Here is a 21051-nt window from a genome sequence, read left to right as displayed (position 1 = left end):
GCGCCGTTGCTTGTGTCGAACGGATTGCTCCTGGCGCTTCAGCAATTGATGGAACCCCGTTGAGCTTGGGTTGGTTGTTGACTCGTGTTGAATGGTTCATCTGATTGTTCCATGGCAGAACACCCAGGATGTCTGTCTGAGTTGACAGTTCCATCTGAACACCTTCAACATCGGCGTTCTCTTCTTTTCGTAATTGGGGAGCTGGAGATCGCGTCGCTGTCACTTGTCAATCGCTAGTCCATCTCACTCTCATCTCACCGCCATCTTTCACTTTCACTTTGACCGACTCTTCGTACCTCACTCAGAAATGAAAGTATTATCGAACTAAAGTTTAATCCATCCTCTAAACTTGGTTACTGGCTCTTGATGGTAACCACAGCATCCGTGAGGGCCTCGCCAGATGCGGTAATGGTGATCTCGCCAGTAGCACCCTCCTCAAACTTCACAATCGCCAGAGCCAGACCACTGAAAGCCTTCCTCTTGAGCGACGGGAACGCGACCAAATCCGCCGGGTCGCCGTTATCCGTCGCAACAATCTCTCCAGGGCCGCTGATACTGAACGTGATCTCGTCCTCCGCAAACCTCACAAAGTCCCCGTTCCCATCCAGCACTTCCACCGTCACGAACGAAAGATCGCTCCCGTCGGCCGCGATCGTCGTCCGGTCGGCCGTGGCCTTCAACTGCGTCGCCTCGCCCACCGTCCTGACCACCTCCGTCGCCCACTCCGCCCCGTCCTTGTACGTGACGACCTTCAACTCGCCAGGCTCGTACGCGACCTCGTCCCATCGGAAACGATACGCGTACTCGGCCCGCGTCTTGCGGCCCTGCGACGCCCCGTTCAGGAACAGCTCCGCCTCGTCCGCCGCCGTGAAGACGTGCACCGGCGTCGCCTCCCCGACGCGGTCCGGCCAGTTCCAGTGCGGCAGCACGTGCGCGCCCCTCAGCTCCGGCCGCCAGCGCGCCTGGTACAGGAAGAAGCGGTCCTTCTTGAACCCCGCGAGGTCGACGATGCCCGAGTAGGAGCTGCGCGCCGAGTAGTACGGCGTCGGCTCCCCCAGGTAGTCCCAGCCCGTCCAGACGAACTCGCCCGCCACGAAGGGGTGCCTGTCCTGCGCCGCGAACACCTTGTCGGGCGACGCGCCGAAGTTGGCCGAGTAGAGCTCGTACCCGCTCACGCGCATCGTCGTCGAGTTACCCCCGGACGTGTCGTTCACCGGCGCGCCCGAGTCCTCGGCGACCGGGAAGATGTAGGACCCGCGCGTGCTGAGGGCCGAGGCCGTCTCGCTCGAGAGGATCATCTTGTCCGGGAAGGCGGCGTGGAAGTCGGCGTAGAGCGGGTGCGTCTTGATGCCGGGCAGGTTGGAGTAGTTGGGGGTGTCGCGGATGCCCTCGCCCTGGTAGTTCAGGCTGAGGACGTCCATGGCGGTCGGGAAGGACATGTTGGGCTTGGCGTAGTTCATGGAGGCGGTCGAGGGGCGGGTGGGGTCCTCCTCGCGGACCACGGCGTGGAGCTCGAGGGCCGGGACGGTGCCCGGGTCGCCGATCTGCTGCTCCGAGACCTCGTTGCCGAAGCTCCACATGACGACGGAGGGGTGGTTCCGGTCGCGGCGCATGAAGGAGCGAAGGTCGGGCTCGTGCCACTCGGGGAAGATGAGGTGGAAGTCGTTGTCCGTCTTGTTGCGGTACCACGAGTCGAAGACCTCGTCCATGACGACGAAGCCCATGCGGTCCGTCAGCTCGAGGAGCTCGGTCGCGGGCGGGTTGTGGGACATGCGGACGGCGTTGCAGCCGAGCTCGGCGAGGACCTCGAGCTGGCGCTCCGCGGCGCGGGTGTTGAAGGCCGCGCCGAGGGCGCCGAGGTCGTGGTGCTGGTTGACGCCCTGGATGCGGATGTGTTCGCCGTTGACGAGGAGGCCTTCGTTGGGGTCGTAGGTTACGGAGCGGATGCCGAAGCGGGTCGAGTAGGTATCGACGACGTTGCCGTTGATGGAGATGGTTGTGATGGCGACGTAGCGGTGCGGTTGTTGGGTTGGTGGCGGGCCCCAGAGTTGAGGGTTCGAGACGGTGGACGAGGCCGTGACTGATTCCTTGCTGCCTCCCGGAACAGAGACCGATGAGGCAGGGAACGAAGAGACCTTCTCGCCAGCCTCGCCGGTCTTGGAGTCGAGAGTGTAAACGTCGGTTGAGACCTCTACCTCTTGGTCGGAGTCACCCTTGTTCTCGACTTCAACGACAAGGTCGAGCGTCGCGGATTCGGCAGAGACGTCCTTGGAGACGATGTATGTGCCCCATTGACCGACAGCAACCGGGCTGACCTTGGTCAGCCAGATGTTGCGGTAGATGCCGCCGCCAGGGTACCAGCGCGCCGAGTCAGGCGGGTTGTCGAGACGAATAGCAAGTAGATTGTCCTCGCCGGGCTTGAGGTGTGCGGTGAGATCGAGGCGGAAGGAGTTATACGGATACGGCCATCCTCCGATCAGATACCCGTTGAGCCACACCATAGCATAGGACATGGCGCCGTCGACATCGAGGTAGATAGACTTGCCCTCATCCTCCGGGTTCACCGTCAAACTCCGACGATACCACCCGACGCCGTGCACCGGCAAACGACCCATTCCTCCACCGATAATGGGATCCTCTTCAGTGTAGAAAGGGCTCTTGATAGCCCAGTCATGGGGCAGGTTCACCGTCTCCCAAGCCGCGTCGTCGAAGCCCTCGGACGCGTACGACACATTGCGCGTGGGCTCGCCGCTGGGACGCTCGTGGCGCTTGGCGGGGTCGCTGATGAAGTCGTTGGCCGAGAGGAGGATCCAGGGCTTCAGGACGAAGACGTCGGTGAGGTTCTCGAGATCGGGGCGGTGGTCGTAGATGATGCCGTCCGGGTTGAACTCGGAGCGCCAGAAGCGCCAGCCCTTGTTGATGCTCACACGCTCGCGGCCGGCTTGGATGGTGGTGTTGTCCTGGCGTCTGATGCTGTACGCCGCTGCAGGGCGGGAGACGAGCAGGAGTACGAGGCTCAGAAGAAGAAGCCCGTAGGCGCGGCCTTGAGATGGTGGCCGTGAAGACATTTTGGATGCCGACGCTGTCGTTGGCTAGCTGTTGATGAGAGGCGCGCCCTAAGGCGGACTCTTATACATCGCCTCGCCATGCTGGATGGATCCATCATCCCACCGGGAACCATGATTGACATAATTTCGAGCGTCGTCGTAGCATCGGAGCAGTCCAGAAGAAAGCATCAAAGACGCATCGGGTAGCTCGCAGCTCTCCTCGGCTTTGGAGCGAAATTGTTGATGGGGTAATCTCGGGTGAAAAGCCTCCAGGCCCTCCGCACCCCGCGTTTCTCCGCACGCCAGCTGCGACGGTACAAGGATCGGTCCCGTAAATCGACGGCATGTCCACGATGCATTTAGCCTGAATATCGTGATCGAGTGTACCATTGGGCCGCCTGTTCTCGCCAAGGGGCGGTGTTCTTGGGGTTGGATGATCTCTGGTGGAGGTTTTGACAGAAACAGTTCGGACGAGTTGGAGAAGCCGGGATTGACTTTCCACATCACGGACGGTAAGTTTGTGACGTGATGTACTGAAAAGAGTCCGGGCAAGATTGCCTGCGCTCTTCATTTTGAGAAAGTAGCTCTGGGATGCCGTGAGAGAGACCCTGAGGTGAGACTTCGAGGCTCTTCTTAAGAGATCAATGAGTATGCAGGACAGGGCACTGAGGTCAGGAGCGCGAACCACGATTTCTGGACATGCAGGTCCAATGATATTCAACTGGAGCGGTCATCGTCAACCCAAGAATGACAAGGTTGCTTAACAAGATTGCGGCCAGCACCGGGCGGATAAGCCGCATTTATCCCCGCCACCACGTGGGATGCCCATCAAGTTAGAGTGCGCCGTGAAGCGGACTCCGAGTGTTGTTATCCGGCAATGATCATTTCCTCCCAAGGATATGATAGATCGGTTCACAGGATGGAGCTTCCATCAATCTCTAGGTTAGCAACATCAGCCATTGACCAATAAGATTCAACACGACAGTGATCTCACGTATGGAAGCCGATATCGCAAATCATCAAAAAAGCCTGAAGACGATCCTGACAGTGCATACATCTCAAGTGGAAGGGCTGGTGACAAGTAAATAGCTAAACATTATAGGCCTCGTTGATCCACCCACTTACCTACAGAGGGGCTAACAACTAGATATAGATCTGAAACAACAAACCGACAAGCTTTTCCAGATGATCGTGAGATGGAGGTATGGGGATGGAGACGAGACGGCATTCGGCCGAGTGAGCCGGCTCTCACTAAAACCCGCACGACCACTTCCCATATGAATCGAATAAGACAGGCCACTAGGAGAAGATGGCTCTAAACGACGGCTTGTGAGTGTCACTCATCATTCAACAGATAATGTACCCGTATATGAATGGTGTAAGAGCACGTGCGACTCATCACATTGGCCAGCTCTACAACGCCAAGTTTTAATCTCTGTAGAATTACGCCAGATACGCCCTTTAACTTTGGCGTCAAACGCCGGTACAGGCGCGTAACCAATCAGCTGTTCGGGTGAGTGTCGTTAAAGAATCCGTGACCCGCTCAAACAGCAGCTATGCGAATAGTCGGTCTCGCGTCGATTGAGTCAAACATTTGAGAGCTGAGTCACAGGTTGGAGCATCGTCGGGTATCACATTTATAACCAGTTCAAAGACATTCTATTCATGAACAAACCGCCAAAGTTGGGATTCAACCCTTCAAGGTGTGTACATTCCTCGGTTTCAATTAGACTTCCTGGCCATACATCATCTCACGCATCATCTCACTCAGCTGCTGTCTGAAGCTTCAGCCCATCATGGCTTCAACCGCCTCGCAACTACGCAACAAAAAATGGACTCGCGACTCCTACCTAATCTCAACCGACATATCCCTCATCCCACTCCACGACCTGAACGCAGCCTTCGCCTCCCCCGAATTCTACTGGGCTAAATCCCTCCCTCCATCTCTCATGGAAGAAACCCTCCAGAATTCCCTCTGTTTCGGTCTCTACGACCTCAAAAATCACACCCTCGAGGCCGCCGAGGACCTCCTCCGACAAAACTCTTCCTCATCCTCAACCACGACCGATGAAAACTCGTCACTGCCGAAATTGATCGGCTTCGCCCGCGTCATCACGGACTTTATCACGTTCGCCTTCATCACGGACGTCTGGGTGCATCCGTCGACGACGGGGAAGGGCCTGGGGACGTGGCTGGTCGGTCGGGTGCAGGAGGTCCTCGAGGGGATGGAGCACCTGAGGCGGAGCATGCTGCTCACGAGCAGCTGGGATAAGTCGGTCCCGTTTTATGAGAAGTTGATGAGGATGGAGCTGATGAATGAGAGGAAGGGGGAGGGTACGATTGCGGTTATGCAGATGAAGTGGAAGGGGCAGGTGGATTGGGTTGAGCCTGAGCCGTAGCGGCACAATGCGTAGTAGCGTAGGTGCGTGTTGTATTTCATAGATATTTATGTTATTTCAGAGCTGCTTAGACATGTGAATGAGATGATGAGTGTGGTGAAATCTCACCCGGGCTACTACATCATCTCTCAGGAAACTGGACTAAATCCCTCCGCATGAAAACCGTGCTTCGTCCCAGCGGCTTCCCGTCCTTGTCGAAATCAGGGTAAAAGTTCAACTCCTTCCAAATAACCTCATACCCCCTCCTAGCATACCACTCCTCGGTCGACATCTGCAACCATCAACGTTAGTCATCTTCACACCACTCAATCCAGAACAAAAGAGGCATCATCTCACCGCCGGAGGACGTCCCTGCACCTGGGCCACCATCTCCTCCCGATGCTGGTCCTCCTTGCACACGGTATCTAGCATGAGCACCCTCGCGCGGAGCGGCTCGCGGGTGGCCATGGCCTCGACCTCGTCCATCGCGGCGCGCCCGATGCCGGAGCTCTGCAGCGCGTAGGAGACGTACAGGCTCTTGATCCAGTAGAGGTTTTCCGCGGGGATGGGCAGGGCGAGGCGTGTGGCGGCGGGGTTGTCGACGTCGAGAGAGATGTGGCCGACGGGGATGAAGGCGGTTTCGGTCGGGGTTCGCGGGGTCGAGCGGATCGAGGACGCCGTGTCTTTTAGGGGTTCTTTTTCCTGAGAGATCATTTGAGTGCCGGTGAGGATGGGGGGATGGGGGTGACGAACCTTGGGGAAGAGAGTTGTGTGTTTGGAGAGTTTGGACTCTGCGTCGGGGTCTGATGGGTGGATTGACTGTGTGGTTGTGAGCTAGAAGCCCTGAGAGAAGATGCGAAGAACAAGAGGTGAGAGACTCACGATCCAGTAGATGCATTTGAGTCCGGATCGCTGGTCTTCCTTCCACGCGTGGACTTTGTCGAAATGCCAGCCGCATTCAATCCTCTGTTGCAGCATCCTGTCGGCGTGGTCTGGCGATTCAGGGTCGAAGGGGACCAGCTGGACCTTTGATCTTGACATTGCGCTGACTGTGTTTGGGAGTACTCCAGATTTGACGATTTATGATATGGAAGTTCAGATGAGGAATTGACTTCAAAATCTTCGGAACGGTATTCTTAGAAACCAAGTCGAGATGGGTTTTGTATGAGAGTGTCAATGATGCAGTGACTCAACATTCGTCGCAGTGACGACCCACAAGACCAAGTGGTGAACTGTTAGTGAAAAGCTGGTAAACACTATGGCTTCACTAACAGATGTTGGAAGGATTTCGAGTCGATTCATCGGCAATCGGCCCCGTTCAGCGGTCCGGACAGACAGAGTCATGTCTCTAATAAACTTGTCAATTCAGGGCGCGTACAGGGCGCTTTTGACAAACATTCAGCGTCACACGGCACCGCTAATCACTCATGACGATTGGCTCCTGATTTGAACAAGCACAAAACATCGTCACGAGACTCTCCTCATCGTACCTCAAAAAGTGGTGGTATTAACTGCCATCGAAACACAAATGTCGCTATCGCTCCTACTCCTTACATGAAAGAACCCAACCAGTCTAAAAATGAGAATGCCGTATGCCGTATACCTATACTCTAGACGCCGGTGACCTGGACTTTCTACTGCGGAGGCATCAACCACGTGCCGTTCGCGAGCCAGGTCCCGGCCGGTGTGTAATCTAACGTGACGCCGTCCTTCATGTATGCAAATCTAAAATACTCGGGCAACGCCATCTTGGGCTTGCGCATCCAGATGAACTCGTTGTCCGCGTCCCCGTCCGCGAAGTAGTACCGGTGCCGCTCGACGTCGTTGACCAGCGCGCTGATGCCGTCGAACCGCGTCGCGGCGGCGGGCGGTACGAGCCAACTGAAGGCGATGCTGGGCTCGAAGGAGCCGGAGGAGACGACGGACCCCGCGAGCTCCGGCAGCAGCGAGTTGAAGGGCCCGTCCTCGCGCAGGGCGTCGGGGGTCTGGAGGATCGAGTCGAACCCCCAGCGGCCGATGCCGTTGACGAAGAGGCCGAGCACCATGCCCTGGTAGAACAGCGACGAGCGCGTCTGCATGCTGGTGCCGGGGATGAGGAGGAAGGTCATGATGTAGTGGTGGATGCGCAGGTCGACGCCGGGGATCGACAGCCCTACGATGATGCCGAGGAGGAAGAGGGCGTAGAGGGCGAGGAAGCGCGGGAGGCGGCCCTCGAGCCAGAAGAAGTAGACCTGCTTCGCCATGACGAAGGCGAAGACGGTGAGGATGAGGGCCAGCGCGGGCTTGGCGCCGGGCTGGGACTCGATGTCGTGGGCGGTCAGGCGCTGGATGGGCATCCAGGCGAAGGTGTAGTTGGAGAGGGCGCCGAACCAGAACCCGCCGAGCCAGAGGGCCGTCTTCTCGAACTGCGCCCTCAGCCCGGCGAGGGTGCGCCGGACGGCGATCCAGTACATGACGACGGCGCAGAAGGCCGCCGGGAGGAGGCGTCCAGTGAACATGGAGATCCGGTCCGGGAGGACGGTGGCCACGTGCCGGGACGCCGTCGGGGGGTCGGAGCCAAAACTGACGTGTGCGAAGATGCCGAGGAAGCTGACGAAGAACTGCCACTCGGGCGACGTCGTGAAGATGGAAAAGACGGTCGTGAAGAAGAGGGATATCGGGAGCAGAGACTGCCGAGGGTCCCTTGTGCCGCACTGGACAGATGAGTCCGCCGATATGTTGAATGAGAGTGGGAAGTAGGAGTCGAACGAGACGGTCTCAACACCATGTTTCAATGAGCTGTTGAACCTCTCATGCTGTCCGATGCGATGAACGCGACCGCACCCTCCGCTCAAGTCGGTGATAATGCCCGCGTGAATGGCCGCCGCGCAGACCATGGAGTCGCCCCGGTACACCCCGTCGCCGACCACCAACGGCTTGTACACAATCTCCCGAGGCCCGACAGCGTGCGGGTTGAGGAGCTTGTGAGCCATGCAATTCGCCGGACACTTGAAAGAGAAGGACGAGTTCGTGAAGGGACGGCAGTCGGCGCCATCCAGGCCGCAGTCATTCTTGAACTGCCACAGCGTGTCGGAGCAGTCGAGGTTCAGCACGTCCCTGCCGAGACCGTCCTTGATGGCGCGTGACGATGTGAGCGGGATGGAGAAGGCGACGGCCCAGAGGGCCAGGAACGCGGCGACGAGGCCAGCCTTTCGGCGAGGCGTCGGGGCCAGGCGTTCGAGCAGCCGCGGGGGGGCATCTTGGATCCAGGGCAGGACGGGCTGGATCTTGTGCACCCTCGGCGGCTGGGGGCCGGCGATGCAGTGCCGTTTCTTGGTCGCGGGGAACTTCTGCTGCAGGATCGACGAGGTGCTGGAGCCGCTGCTGTTCCGGGGCTCGAGTTCGAACTCCTCGGCGTCGAGGAGCTGGGCCTCCTCGTCCCCCAAGCTGCCGCGCCGCGTCGGGGCGTCGGTTTCCGGGTCGTCTGTGAAGGGGGCGGGATGACGAGGCCCCGGTCGGCCACCTCCTCCTTCACCGGCGGCGCCCATTTGTCTCCGGTCTCTTTCTCTCTTTCTCTCTCAACTGGTGGTGCTGCTCCACGGGGCCTTTCACGGAGATCCGGGCCGGGTCCTGGGTGCGGGTTTCCTTCGTCTCACACTGTTGCTTTTGGTTCCTCTCATGGATGATTCCTTGGATCGGTGAAATGTGTGTGTGAGAGGCAGATGCTGTCAGACGAGCGTGCTGCTCATTCAGGGGTAAGTAAAGTGAGTGTGAGAGTAGCTGAAGCGGCTGACGGAAAAGCAGGAAAACGCCACGATCCGAGCGATTTGCGGGCGACGTGGTCGAAATTTAGACTTTCATAGAAGAAAAAGAACGCCGCCGACGTGGAAATTGGCACGGTAATCGGGAGGATCGGAGGAGGGGGGCGTTCCAGTAATACCAGACGGACCCTTTTCGCAGTGGGGGAACACGACCTTTCGACCGCCCTTGACAAGTGAGTTGGTCTCGGTCTCAGTCTCAGGGGGTCAAAATGGGAAAAAGGAAAAGAGTGGAAAAAGGGACGAGGGATCCAGCTGCTTTTTGAGACACGAGCGTCTGAGCTTTTTTTACGAGTAGTATTACTCCGTACCTAGGGAGAAAATGGCGCCTGACTGAGACAATTAGTGGACCTGAACTATTGCGGCAAGCTTGAAGCGGACTGCGACGTCGATCTCTTTATTGTTTATGTCGGCATGGCTTTGCTTGGTTGGTAGACGGGTGGCGGTTGAGAGATGAGAAAGAAAGAGAGTGAGTTGAAATCTAAAGAACATGAGTGGATGAGAGCTGCTTCGTGCATCTTGAAGCCGCTTTCATTGGTGTTTGCCGTCGACGCCCGACTCTCGAGTTTGTCCACCCAATATGAAACTGCAAGGGACCCCGGCTTAACCGCGCTGAAGACTCGGATTTGGTTCGAGGCCTGAAACTGACATGGCGGTGAAGGGAAGACTGAGATGAGAAGTAAATCAATTGAGAACACCAAATGTCCGGACCTTTTTCGCCATCGCGGGATGCAATTTCGTTCGTGAGAGTGTTGGTTTTGACCGATTTTGCACATTTTGACGGACTCCGAAATGCAGCCAAGAAGAGTCCGACCATGACGGCCTGCGACCCGGATCTCGGCACCGCATCAATGCGCCGTCTCGGGCGCGGGTTTCCGGTTCGCCACTTGAGGCCGATCTTTCAGACGGCCATGTGGTGGTGTCAGCAATTGCGATTGAGTCCGGGGATCTGGAATTCGAGTAAGTCACTTTATCACATTGGATTTGATTCGGTCTGACGACTTTGTTGACACGAAATCTACACCTTCAGTGACTCCAGTATGAGAGCAAAGAGAGCGGCTGTTATTTCTAAAGCGTTACATGACACGATGTTCCTTTTTTCATACGGCATGATGGCCCTCCATCTGAAGCCACCGCGAGAGCCAATAATAATACCACCAAACAAACGATGCCATTTTTACGCAAAAGAGCATCACAGTAACATATTCCAGGCTTCATATGAATATCAAGGGTAACAATTAAGGTGTCAACAATGAGAAATTTTTACAACGTTCTACGTATGACGAATTACTATGATATCTACATGAACCCATCCTCTATCTAGTCCACTGCTTCTGAGTCTAGATTTCGCAGGTGTACTCCATCGTCAAGTTGACTTGCGGAACACCCTCAAAGTCGGCCGGCACCGCATACGACACGTTGTAATACCAATGGTTCCTGAGCTGCTGGCCGTACGAAACAGGCAGCTTATCCAACCCCGGGGCAGAAACATTGACGTTTAAACACGGGAGATCCTCCAGCCCGGTGATCGTCTTCCCTCCCAGAGTCCACGACGGCGGGATCCCGGACAAGGCGAACGTGAAGATATCAGAACCCTCCTGCGTCTTGTTGGGGTACGAAACACTCAGGAACTTCTCGCCCGCAACCGCATCAATGGTCGAAGCTGACGGATACAGCACGAAGAAACCGATGTAGGGCCACGGCTTATGAGCCGGATCCGAAGCCCAGTGTGCGATGGCCGGGACGAACTGGTTTCCACGGTTCTTGGTCTCGGCGAGCCGCTGACCACCGACCATGAGAGGCGCACTAATCCAAGACGTGGTCGTGCGGGTGTAGTCCGTCTCGAGCTCCTCCTTGATCACCCTACTCAGGCTTCGCGAACCGGTCCAGGGACCCTTAGACTTCAGCGCCGAGGCAGTGCTGTTCGAGATGAACTTGGAAACGGTCTCGGCGACCAGCGAAATCGCGGCACCCTGCGCCGCGTCGAAGAGGAGGTCACCCTCGCCCTTGGGCGGCTGCGGCCCGTATTCGCGGCCGAACACGGCCCACCAGTACATCGGCAGGATGGAAGAGTGTTTCGTCATGTCGCGGGTGTACGCGCGGTCGTACGGACCGACGAGGTTGCCGAGGTACGGGTTGTAGTGCTGCGCGGTGTCCCTCCACAGCTCCGTCAGGATGAACTCGGCGTTCTTGGTGAGCGTGGCGTTGCGGGGTCCGTACGCGATGTTGGCGGCCAGAGCCCAGACGTCCATGCCGTAGTAGTTGGGCGCGTTGTACTCGCCGAGCGTGTTGGAGCCGTTGAACTGGAAGAGCTTCAGGAGGTCGGTGCCTTGCGTGTTGGCGAAGTCGACGAAGGTCGAGTTCTGGCGGCGCGCGCCGATCCAGCCTACGGTGAGGGCGCGCATGAGGGCCGGGTTGGAGTAGCCGAGGATGAGGTTGTCGTCTTCCGGGTAGCTGCCGTTGCGTCTCATGGCGCCGACGGCCTGGATTTCGAGCGCGTTTTCGATCTTCTTGACGAGGTCGTCTCCGAGGAGGTCGGAGTAAAGCTCCACATCTTGGATGAGCTGTGTGCTGCGAATGTGTGAGCTCTCACTTCGATACTCTCGTTTATTGACATTGACTTACCCGATGAACTCTCTCCAATTGGGGTCGTACGTAGTCTGAAGTCGGCATAAGCAACCACTTCGTCCAAGTTCCCACGTGGAGGCCTATCCACTTACATAGATCTCCGGTGGATAAAGCGTGGAGTTGGGGGTCGGGTCGGGTTCGTCGGGCGAGAGCTTAAAAGTTCCATACCACGCCGATTCATAATCGGACGTCATCTGGCTCGCCAAACTGCAGATTGGGAACACCAAATCAGCTTTGAAACCTGCAATTTCGATCAATCCAACTCACATGTTTTCAATGGCCGCCTTTGCATTCTCGACATCGTCGCCCTCGTTGCGATGGAGGAGCCCCGCCGTGTACCAGGCCGTGAACCTGATGGACCACGGACCCTTGTCTTGGTACCACACCAGCTTGTAGCTATCGTCCCATCTGGAGTCCTGGACCGCCATCGAGTAGTCGAACAGAGTTTGAGCGTCTGTAGTAGTGTGTAAGTTAAAGTGAACTTCTTTCCTCCCTTCACCGATTCTTACTGGCTGAGAGAATTGGCTTGCTGGCGGCATGAACCGCCATCATGGCGCCGGAGCTCAGAAGCGAAGCGAACGCTGCTTTGGCATGCATCTTGTCGCGATGAGGATCCCAAAGACTGGTCGAGATGCCAAGACCACAACATCTTCAACTGCTCGACGGATGCCATTATATATCTCATTCTTCACGCACACGGACATGACCCCGGCTAACACTCGTCATGAAGGACGCGAGTGCCAATACCGCTAGATGTCTAGTCTGGGGAATTTACAGGGCACGATCAAGAACCCCTCACGCCAACCTCTCCACGATTGCCTCCACTCCCAAGAGTTCTCTTTCTCGATATTACGTCCGCCAATCATAGATACCAATTCTTTCACTTCGATCCCCGGTCCGAACCGGGCCGGAACCGGTGAACCACCTCCGGGGGCCTGGCATGGTTACATACCCCAACTTGGGATCGAAGCCGCTGCGCTAGTGAGCCGACCTCGAGCGGGGTCACGAGCGTTGGATTTTGCGGGGGAGAAGAGAGACCACATGTTCATCCGCAGGAGTGGCACCATGCCATGGATACCGGGGATAAACCTCGGGCTGGTTTACAGATATAGGCGAGCCATACGTTGTGTGTTGGTATCATGGCGTATCGGCACTGATAGTCCTGATAGATATCAAGGCCCGGACGATATTTCCGCACCCCTGGAAGGTCACGTTACGCACGCATATCTGCCGCGATGCCTGATCCGGCAGACTTTCGCCCGAGAGATTGCCCAGAACCGATTACCGTTGCCGACAACGAGGCGCTCGCGACCCCACAAAGCATGTACAGATCTTCCCTATCTAGCAAATGAAGGCGGTGTCCCCCCCGAGCGGCTTGGGCCCGATGAGATCCTTCGTCCTCCGGCCCGGAAGATGGCCGGTTCTGTTGCTACTGATATCGGTGGCCGCGGGGGGTTGAAGCTGTTTTCTGGGATGGTTATCGGCTGTGTTTCGTTCCATATCTACCAACTTGTCCCCGCCGAACTTCGATTACATCGCATGCGAACGTGAGTGCTCTGAAGTGTCCGTAGATCCAACATGGCGAAGGACACGCTTTCCGCCACGGAGCCGGTCGGCATCCCTGTGACCGTCGAAGCTGCCATCGAGAACAACAGAGGCGCGCTGAAATGGCTCTCGAACAGCGGCATCGTCAAGCTGAACTGCGTCCTCGTGTTGTCGCTGGTGTCGTCCTACGCAACAGGCTATGATGGGAGTATGATGAACGGACTGCAGAGTCTGGATACCTGGCAAGAATCGTTCAATCACCCAGATGCCCAGCAACTAGGATTGTGAGTAGAACCGACAACATCTCACGAGAGTGCAGCTGACGTTGTCTTAGATTAAACGCCATTCAAAACGTCGGCCAGCTCGTTGCCCTCCCATTCTGCGCCTGGTTTTGCGACCATTTTGGAAGAAAGCCCGCCCTGCTGACAAGCGCCTCCATCCTCCTCATCGGCGTCGCTCTCCAAGGTGCCGCACAGAACGTGGGCATGTTCATCGCGGCGCGTGGTGTTCTCGGGTTTGGCCTGGCCCTCAACATCACAGCCGCTCCTCTCATGATCATGGAGTTGGCGTACCCGTCCCAACGCGCCCCGCTCGTGAGTATCTACAACTCACTATGGGGACTCGGTGCGCTGTCAGCAGCGTGGATCACATTCGGAACGTTTCGGATCGGGAATACTTGGGCGTGGCGCATTCCCTCTATCCTCCAGGGCGTGTCGAGCATCGTCCAGCTGGGCCTTTGTTTCTTCATTGAGGAATCGCCTCGATGGCTCATCTCGAAAGAGAGATATGCTGAAGCGGAAGCTTTGATCATCAAGTACCACGCGAACGGTGATGCTTCGGATCTTGTGGTGCCGTTGGAAATGGAAGAGATCAGGACGGCGTTGCAACTCGAGGCGGAGGCTTCGCGGTCGACGTCGTACATGTCGTTCTTCCAAACACCGGGCAATCGACGACGTTTCTTTATCATTCTAGCCGTCGGCTTCTTCTCACAATGGGTGCGTAATTCCTTCAAGACCACTGCCTATGTGTTCGAGTCAGCTAATACGAACTATTCAGAGCGGAAACGGCCTCATTTCATACTACCTGAGTCTCATCCTGAACTCAATCGGCTACACATCGCAAGACACCCAGACTCTGATCAACGCCTTGATGACGCTTTGGGGCCTCATCTGGGGTCTCATCGCCTCATTTCTCGTCAACCGCTTCCGTCGTCGCACAATGTTCCTCTTCTCAACTCTCGGCTCTTTAGCTTGCTACGTGACCTGGACCGCGCTCCAAGCAACATACGAGCAGCAGACAGACCTAACCGGCAGCGGATCGCCAGCTCTCGCCAAGGGCGTCTTGGCCATGATCTTCCTCTTCAATGTAGTCTTCAACTTCGGATGGGGCGCTCTCCAGGTTACCTACGTCGTGGAGATCCTGCCGTTCAACCTGCGCGCGAAGGGCTTGGTGCTGTATAACCTCTTCGTCGCGATGGCTCTCATTTTCAACCAGTACGCCAACCCCGTCGGCGTCACGAACTCGAAGTGGAAATACTACATCACCTATAATGTCTGGCTGGCGTTTGAGGCGGTGGTGGTGTACTTCCTGTTCGTTGAGACGGGCAAGATGAGCTTGGAGGAGACGGCTGCGATCTTGGATGGTAACCAGGATAGGCTGACCGAGGAGGTGGCTCGTAAGACGGAGAAGACTGTGCTGGAAATTCATGAGAATGCTGTGGAAGACAAAGCCCGCGGCTAGACAATGGCTAAAAGGTAGTCATGTACATATGTCTATGAACAATATCTATGGTATATGCAATACTGAAATGATGTGCCGGGCTGACTAGGGTATCCTAATATGAGCAACGCTTTTGAACGCTCATGCTTCCTCCCGGAAAGGTAATGCCAGCATACCCTATCTAGCCAAATCTCAAAATCAAATGTCGCTAAGTCTATGAACCAAAATCAACCACACTTAGATCTTCGAAACAATATCGAACCCTTTCGCGGGCTTGAAAACACAAGTCAAAAGCGCAGCAACTTGAACAAGTCGTACGAACGGCGCCAGGATGATCGTCTGGAGAGCATGTTGAACCGTCTGCAACCAGGTCACCCCAGCTGGTGCCGTGAGGTCTTGCATGAACGATGCAACCATGAGACTATGAGTATCGACGGAAAGATGCCACAAGCCCCAGATGTAAAGCCATTTGGGGATGATGAAGGCACCACCGAGGGACGTGTAGACAGGTCTGAGGCAAAATGTTAGCTTCTGCTCGAGTATTCTACATGTGAGGGATCTTACCCAATCCAGTACACGAATTCTCCGATGACGCCGAGGACCAGCGAGATTTGAACGACGATGCTGGGGATGGAGAGAATTCCCGTGTACCATCTCCTACGCTGCTTCCAGAAGTCGTGGAAGGTTTCATTCGGTTGCTCGTGGACGGTGTTCCAGATCCAGCCGAACCGGTACCCCTTGGCCGAAGACTGAAGAAAAGTAAGTCAAAATGCTTTAGAGAGACGGTCAAAGATTACGTACGTTATATGCGAACCAGAAGTCCTCGGCCTGGCAGTCGGTGTCCCAAGTCACGGCGTTTTCGACGGCTCCGTTGATGACGATCCATGAGCCGTGCATCCAACCGAGCATGGGCTTGTTCCGTGTCCGGACAGAGAAGGAAAACTTTCCAAAGTCTTCTTGGCTGCGGAGCGTCTCGGCCGTCGTTAGGAAGCCGTTCTTCCAGTGGTTCACGTCGTTGTAGTGCAAAGTACCCTGATTGAAACTCAGTCAGCAGCTGGTTTTATCTACATGCAACGAAGCTTGGGACTTGGAGATTCGTACCATGGCAACATCAAGGTCACTTCGTGTGATGAAGTCGATGCATGAATCCATGACATCCGCATCAATCATCGACTCTTCATCGAGGTGGAGAACCCAGTCGCGGCTGCTCAACTGCTGGTTCCGGCGGTAGAACTCAAGAGCGCGGGCCTTGTACTTGGCCTTGTTGGGAGTAAAGGCGGACGGGACCACGATGATCTGAACGAAGGACGGCAGCGCCTGACGGAACTGCACTTCCCTCTTCTCGTCATCGAGGACGACATGGAACCGCACACCGGGGATGTTCTGAAGCTGAGCCCAGGCTCGAGTTGCTCTCATAACGGTCTTGTTGATGCCTTGTTAGTTATTGTTCAGTAATGCACAGGTGTAAATGACTTACATCAAAGTTCGTGCCTTTGGTCACCAGGCACACCCTTAGACTGCGGAAGTCGCGCTTAACCGGGGCTTGAGCATTCGCTGCAGGTCGCATGGGCATGCAAAGACCGATGACAGATACGTAAGGTGGCATCTGGGCAATGAGGCCAACCGCTAGTAATGCGGTTTGGAAGATTGTGGCCCAGTTCCAATGGTTATTCGGTGATACTGCGTTGCCATAGTGATGTGTGACATGGGCCAGCTTCCAGAGCGCTGTGTAAATCGTGATCAGCTTATATTGTCTTACTAGTAGGAAAGTTCGTAAAGATGATTTTACTTACTAAAGAATGTCGCTGCAAGCGTAAAGGGAAAGATGTACGAGTTGTACTTTGTGATGGTGGTGTACAGGTCCTTCCTTGTGCGAGGGATTCCTCCTCTGAGGAAGTGCCTCTTGGCATCTAATTCTTTCTCAGACATGGCGAAAGACTAATTATCGGAGTAAAGTTGGGATGATTGAATGTTAAAAACCGGTTTAAGCCTGTGCGGAGAGTTCTCTACTTATCATAAGTGAGAGTCCAGACGAACGCGCGGCACATCTTTGCGTGATGGATGTGCGACATCTCATGCTCCCGCCGGCAAATCGGAGAATCATGCGACGAACTGCTCGAAAGGTTCGGAAGTACGAGCATTTTCTCGTCATGATTCAGTCGATGTCGCAGCATCTCACTCACGGCCATCAAACGTGCCAAGTCTGGTCTGTCGGCATCCAGAAGCGGCCTCTGACATGGCGATTCAGACGGTTGGAGCCCTACGGAGTTTAGACGTGCGCGGGAAGACCTTGTCAGCCGGTGACGATCTTCTGCTTCATAGCGAGATCTACGTAAGTGACAGGTTCTCCAAAGTCCATGGCCGCGGCGTAAATGCAACCCAGGAACTGAAACTGTTCACCTGGGAACATCACTTGGCACATATCCAAAGTATGATGGTAGCATTCAAAAGGGTTTGTCGTTTTCAGGAGGTATGCGATTCAGCCCAGGAAGGACTGCAGATTCTCTGCTCATCAACTCGCCCGTCATCTGAAAAGCCAGGGATTGGCGCGCGAGGAACATCGAAATAAAGTTTGGCTGCGACTAGATGAGCAGGGAGGCGAGTCAATCATCCGCGATCTGAGACGGCCTCCGTCCCGATCCACCGGATCCCATGAAACCTGTTGGCGTTTGGTGGCAGCGTGCGATGTGACCGCGTGCGCAATTTCTATCTTTAAGCTGGAGGATGCGACAGTCTTGCAAACATCGCGGGCGTTTTTCACGGTTTCGAGAGGATATACTCCGCGTTGATCCACAATCTTCCGCCCGTTGGAAGTTGCCCTTCTCGTCGTTCCGTATCCGGAGACTCCTTGCCATCAACACATCTCTCATCGTCCAACACCAACACGCAGCGACGCAATCCGAAGTATCACCAACAAGTACATGCAAACCGAAGTCTAATCATCAATGGAAAGAGTACGCTGGCTAGATGGCATACGCGCCATCGCGGCCATCTCAGTCTCTTTTAATCACTACATCATGGGCGAGTTCGCCACGCCATACAACTCATTTTGGGCGGCTCCAGCATCGGACAACCGTTGGTTCTTTCAGCTACCAGTTTTGCGATTTCCCTTCGCTGTCCACTCGATGGTGCCGCTTTTCCTCATCATCGGAGGGTATGGAATATCACTAAGCATCGTTCAATCTTGCCGTGGAGAGTCGGCATTCTCTCGCTACTTCCAACTTGCGTTGTTGAGGAGGTGGTTGAGGCTCTATCTTCCTGTCGTTCCCATCACCATTCTGGCGCATATTGCCTACTTCATCGGGATTACAACTCGACCCTTCCCGGCACATGTAACGAAAGGCCTACAGCCATGGACGGCACCACTGCAACACTTCAAGTACTTCATAGAGTACCTGGTTGACATCGTAGAGCCCGTCAGCATGGCATGGCACGAGAACTTCAACAACCAGACGTGGACCATCCCCGTCATCTTCCGTGGTTCTTGTGTTCTTTACCTCACCCTTCTCGGAAGCTCTCTATGGAATACTTCATACAGGCTCACCGGCATGATCGCCTTGGCTTTCTACTTCACATACCAAGGGAACTGGGATCTCTTTTGCTTCCTCGGTGGAGCTTGGCTGGCGGAAGTCGTAACGCTACTCAAAACGGACTACGAATGGTGTATCGGATCGCCAAAGCTCTTTTCTCGACGACCTACATCCAGCAGAGTCAGACTCGTTGGCCTTGCGAAGACTCTAGTTCTCTTCGCCGGGCTGTGGCTCATGTGTTTTGAGGGCAACGAAAGCACTGGAGAAGCCCATGTCGGATATCAATGGCTGGCGTCTATCCGTTCAAGGCGATGGGCCGCATCCAAGCCCAACGAGTTCTCCGTCATTCGGTCCTGTTGGCAGTCCCTGGGAGGACTGATGGTCACCTCAGTTGTCGCCACTTCACCGTGCGTCGCGAGGCCTCTCGAAACCCCTGTACTGCAGTATCTGGGGAAGATCTCCTTCTCGTGGTACCTCGTACACCAACTCCCCCCGATCATCCTGAAAGGTCCATTGAGGGACTTCTTCTGGACGTTACTTCGACCGCAGGAGTCACCTCATCCGGTTATGGATGATGCTTTGAAGCACCCTTGGACGCTTTTTGTCGTTTGGATGGCAACAGCAGGGATCATCTTCTCCCTGACATGGTTGTTTGCTCATTTCTACTATCAACAAGTTGAGGAGAAGAGTGGTCCGTTATCGAAATGGATTGAGGCGTGGTTCAATGCACCTAAGGACCGGGATCTTGAGAGCAAGCCACACCTGCCTGTCGGTCACATGAATAAGAAATTTGAGAAGCCATAGATATCATAGAATAATCTTAGAAATTTTATTGCGATTTCCATTACTGTTCCTGCTATTGCTATTGCTATAGTCGCTATTGATGAGGTATCGACGTTGGGGTTTCTTGTTGATGTGATACAACAGTTCATCTTGGCTTTCTGATAAGTTGACGTGTAAATGATACTAGTCATCTGCACCCGTTTTGAACTAATTGCAAGCTTCTATCTCCCATATCATGGTATGCTTGACTGCGATCCCGAAAGCCGACCTCTCCCTATGCCTCTTCGAAAGATGTGGTTACAGCGAGAGCACATGGCATTTCGGGCAAGTGCCTGTTCATGTCGCAGTCGGCCCGCGCCGCCGGGATGAGCTGTGTAGTCTTGGCGAAAGACAACATGATGACTTACTGCCTTGATCTGATCGCACTCGTGGCTGTATGTCATAGACTTGAGGCAAAGCTGCTGGTGTTGCCCCTCCTATACCTCCGGATATCGTGCACTGGTAGTAAAAGCGTTCGAGGCTCACTGTCTTCTACAACAAAAACACAGATCTCAATCGATTGACAGCGTGATTCTTCATGAGAGACTGTGAGCTCCTCAGAATGGCGAGATTTCTCACGTTATATGAGACTTGCATCACGGCATTCCGTGCCATCTGCTACTCGGCGGCATTACGGCGGTCCCTGATGAATGTTCCCTCTTCCCAATAGTCGATATGTACCTGCGTCCAAATTTGTACCAATTCAGGAAGAAAACAAAGCCTTTTTTTATTCTCAGTGACATTTGCAGGAGCGTGATGCAAGCTCGGAGGGGTTCGTCAGGCAATACGCAATGGTGCGATATTGCGTGATTGAAGTCGTAAGAAACTCAACTCCCAGCCGGGGCGGTCCCCGTTCTAACCCCGGCGTCACTTTGGCTAACATGCACATCTTCAAGTCTAATCTCGCTCATCGAACCCTTTTCGCTGTCAAAATGAAGAAGCTCATTACCTCGCATCGTCTTCGGCTTTTTCCCATTGGATCGCAATTCGAAATCACACCCCAAGCTCCCTCGGTTTCTCGGTGGAACATCTGCGGGACCTGCAGTCCGGCCCAATTACCCCGTCTTGGGAGGTGGTCGAGATTGGACCCCTTCCCCGGTTCCTTTCCTCCGCCATCGGTGCAATTAGACCGAAGCAGCCAAGCTTTTTGGGGAAGCTCCCCTCTCTCACCCAAAATTACTTCGAAGCTGGTTGCAGTTGTTAGCTTCAATTTGGCCAACGACGACTCGCGGAACGACTCAACGCCCATAGCTCACCCTTGACCACAATCTAACATGCAGATCTAGCGGCAGGGCAGCGTCGTATTGGAAACTTTCACGGGCGCGCTGCCGGGAAGAATGGGGCGGAGAGATGGCATCATCATATTGGAATCTCGCGTCGGGCCAAGTCTTGGCCACAATTACCCATCCGAAGCGTGACCTCGAGATCGCTGGGCCGGATGATGCCATCTCGAGGCGGTGCCGCGAGCCAAGACTCGACTACGGCATTCGTTGACATATGATTCGCGTTCCATTGTCCCGAAAATTGAGTGGTGTCTTTGAAAAGGGACGCGACGGCCGCTTTCCTCTCTTCTCGTGAGACAACG

At 55.2% G+C, this 21051-nt stretch overlaps 8 protein-coding genes across 8 annotated transcripts; 3 read left to right on the top strand and 5 right to left on the bottom strand.

The window, feature by feature from the left end:
• Positions 1-353: 353 nt before the first annotated feature.
• On the bottom strand, positions 354-3068 carry CkaCkLH20_03921 (glycosyl hydrolase family 2; the record flags this gene model as incomplete). Its single annotated transcript, XM_038886640.1, has 1 exon — positions 354-3068. The coding sequence occupies one exon, from the start codon at positions 3066-3068 to the stop codon at positions 354-356; it is 2715 nt and encodes a 904-aa protein (XP_038747890.1).
• A 1775-nt stretch (positions 3069-4843) lies between these two features.
• CkaCkLH20_03920 (putative GNAT family N-acetyltransferase) lies at positions 4844-5446 on the top strand (the record flags this gene model as incomplete). Its single annotated transcript, XM_038886639.1, has 1 exon — positions 4844-5446. The coding sequence occupies one exon, from the start codon at positions 4844-4846 to the stop codon at positions 5444-5446; it is 603 nt and encodes a 200-aa protein (XP_038747889.1).
• A 121-nt stretch (positions 5447-5567) lies between these two features.
• Positions 5568-6466, bottom strand: CkaCkLH20_03919 (uncharacterized protein; the record flags this gene model as incomplete). The annotated part of the gene is made up of 3 exons (XM_038886638.1): positions 5568-5717; positions 5783-6244; positions 6308-6466. 3 exons carry the CDS (start codon positions 6464-6466, stop codon positions 5568-5570), a joined length of 771 nt encoding a protein of 256 aa, XP_038747888.1.
• A 593-nt stretch (positions 6467-7059) lies between these two features.
• CkaCkLH20_03918 (LCCL domain-containing protein) lies at positions 7060-8952 on the bottom strand (the record flags this gene model as incomplete). The annotated part of the gene is made up of 1 exon (XM_038886637.1): positions 7060-8952. The coding sequence occupies one exon, from the start codon at positions 8950-8952 to the stop codon at positions 7060-7062; it is 1893 nt and encodes a 630-aa protein (XP_038747887.1).
• Positions 8953-10562: 1610 nt separating this feature from the next.
• CkaCkLH20_03917 (uncharacterized protein) lies at positions 10563-12447 on the bottom strand (the record flags this gene model as incomplete). Its single annotated transcript, XM_038886636.1, has 5 exons — positions 10563-11793; positions 11848-11882; positions 11943-12057; positions 12118-12304; positions 12360-12447. The coding sequence occupies 5 exons, from the start codon at positions 12445-12447 to the stop codon at positions 10563-10565; spliced, it is 1656 nt and encodes a 551-aa protein (XP_038747886.1).
• A 981-nt stretch (positions 12448-13428) lies between these two features.
• CkaCkLH20_03916 (hexose transporter) lies at positions 13429-15135 on the top strand (the record flags this gene model as incomplete). Its single annotated transcript, XM_038886635.1, has 3 exons — positions 13429-13679; positions 13730-14390; positions 14452-15135. The coding sequence occupies 3 exons, from the start codon at positions 13429-13431 to the stop codon at positions 15133-15135; spliced, it is 1596 nt and encodes a 531-aa protein (XP_038747885.1).
• Positions 15136-15351: 216 nt separating this feature from the next.
• CkaCkLH20_03915 (cre-bre-3 protein) lies at positions 15352-17043 on the bottom strand (the record flags this gene model as incomplete). Its single annotated transcript, XM_038886634.1, has 6 exons — positions 15352-15625; positions 15679-15863; positions 15916-16146; positions 16216-16536; positions 16592-16839; positions 16908-17043. The coding sequence occupies 6 exons, from the start codon at positions 17041-17043 to the stop codon at positions 15352-15354; spliced, it is 1395 nt and encodes a 464-aa protein (XP_038747884.1).
• Positions 17044-18059: 1016 nt separating this feature from the next.
• Positions 18060-19448, top strand: CkaCkLH20_03914 (acyltransferase; the record flags this gene model as incomplete). Its single annotated transcript, XM_038886633.1, has 1 exon — positions 18060-19448. The coding sequence occupies one exon, from the start codon at positions 18060-18062 to the stop codon at positions 19446-19448; it is 1389 nt and encodes a 462-aa protein (XP_038747883.1).
• Between the last annotated feature and the right edge of the window lie 1603 nt (positions 19449-21051).

The sequence above is a fragment of the Colletotrichum karsti genome, assembly GCF_011947395.1.
Source record: "Colletotrichum karsti strain CkLH20 chromosome Unknown Scaffold10, whole genome shotgun sequence".
NCBI lineage: Eukaryota > Fungi > Ascomycota > Sordariomycetes > Glomerellales > Glomerellaceae > Colletotrichum > Colletotrichum karsti.
This window is presented reverse-complemented; position numbering and strand designations above follow the sequence as displayed.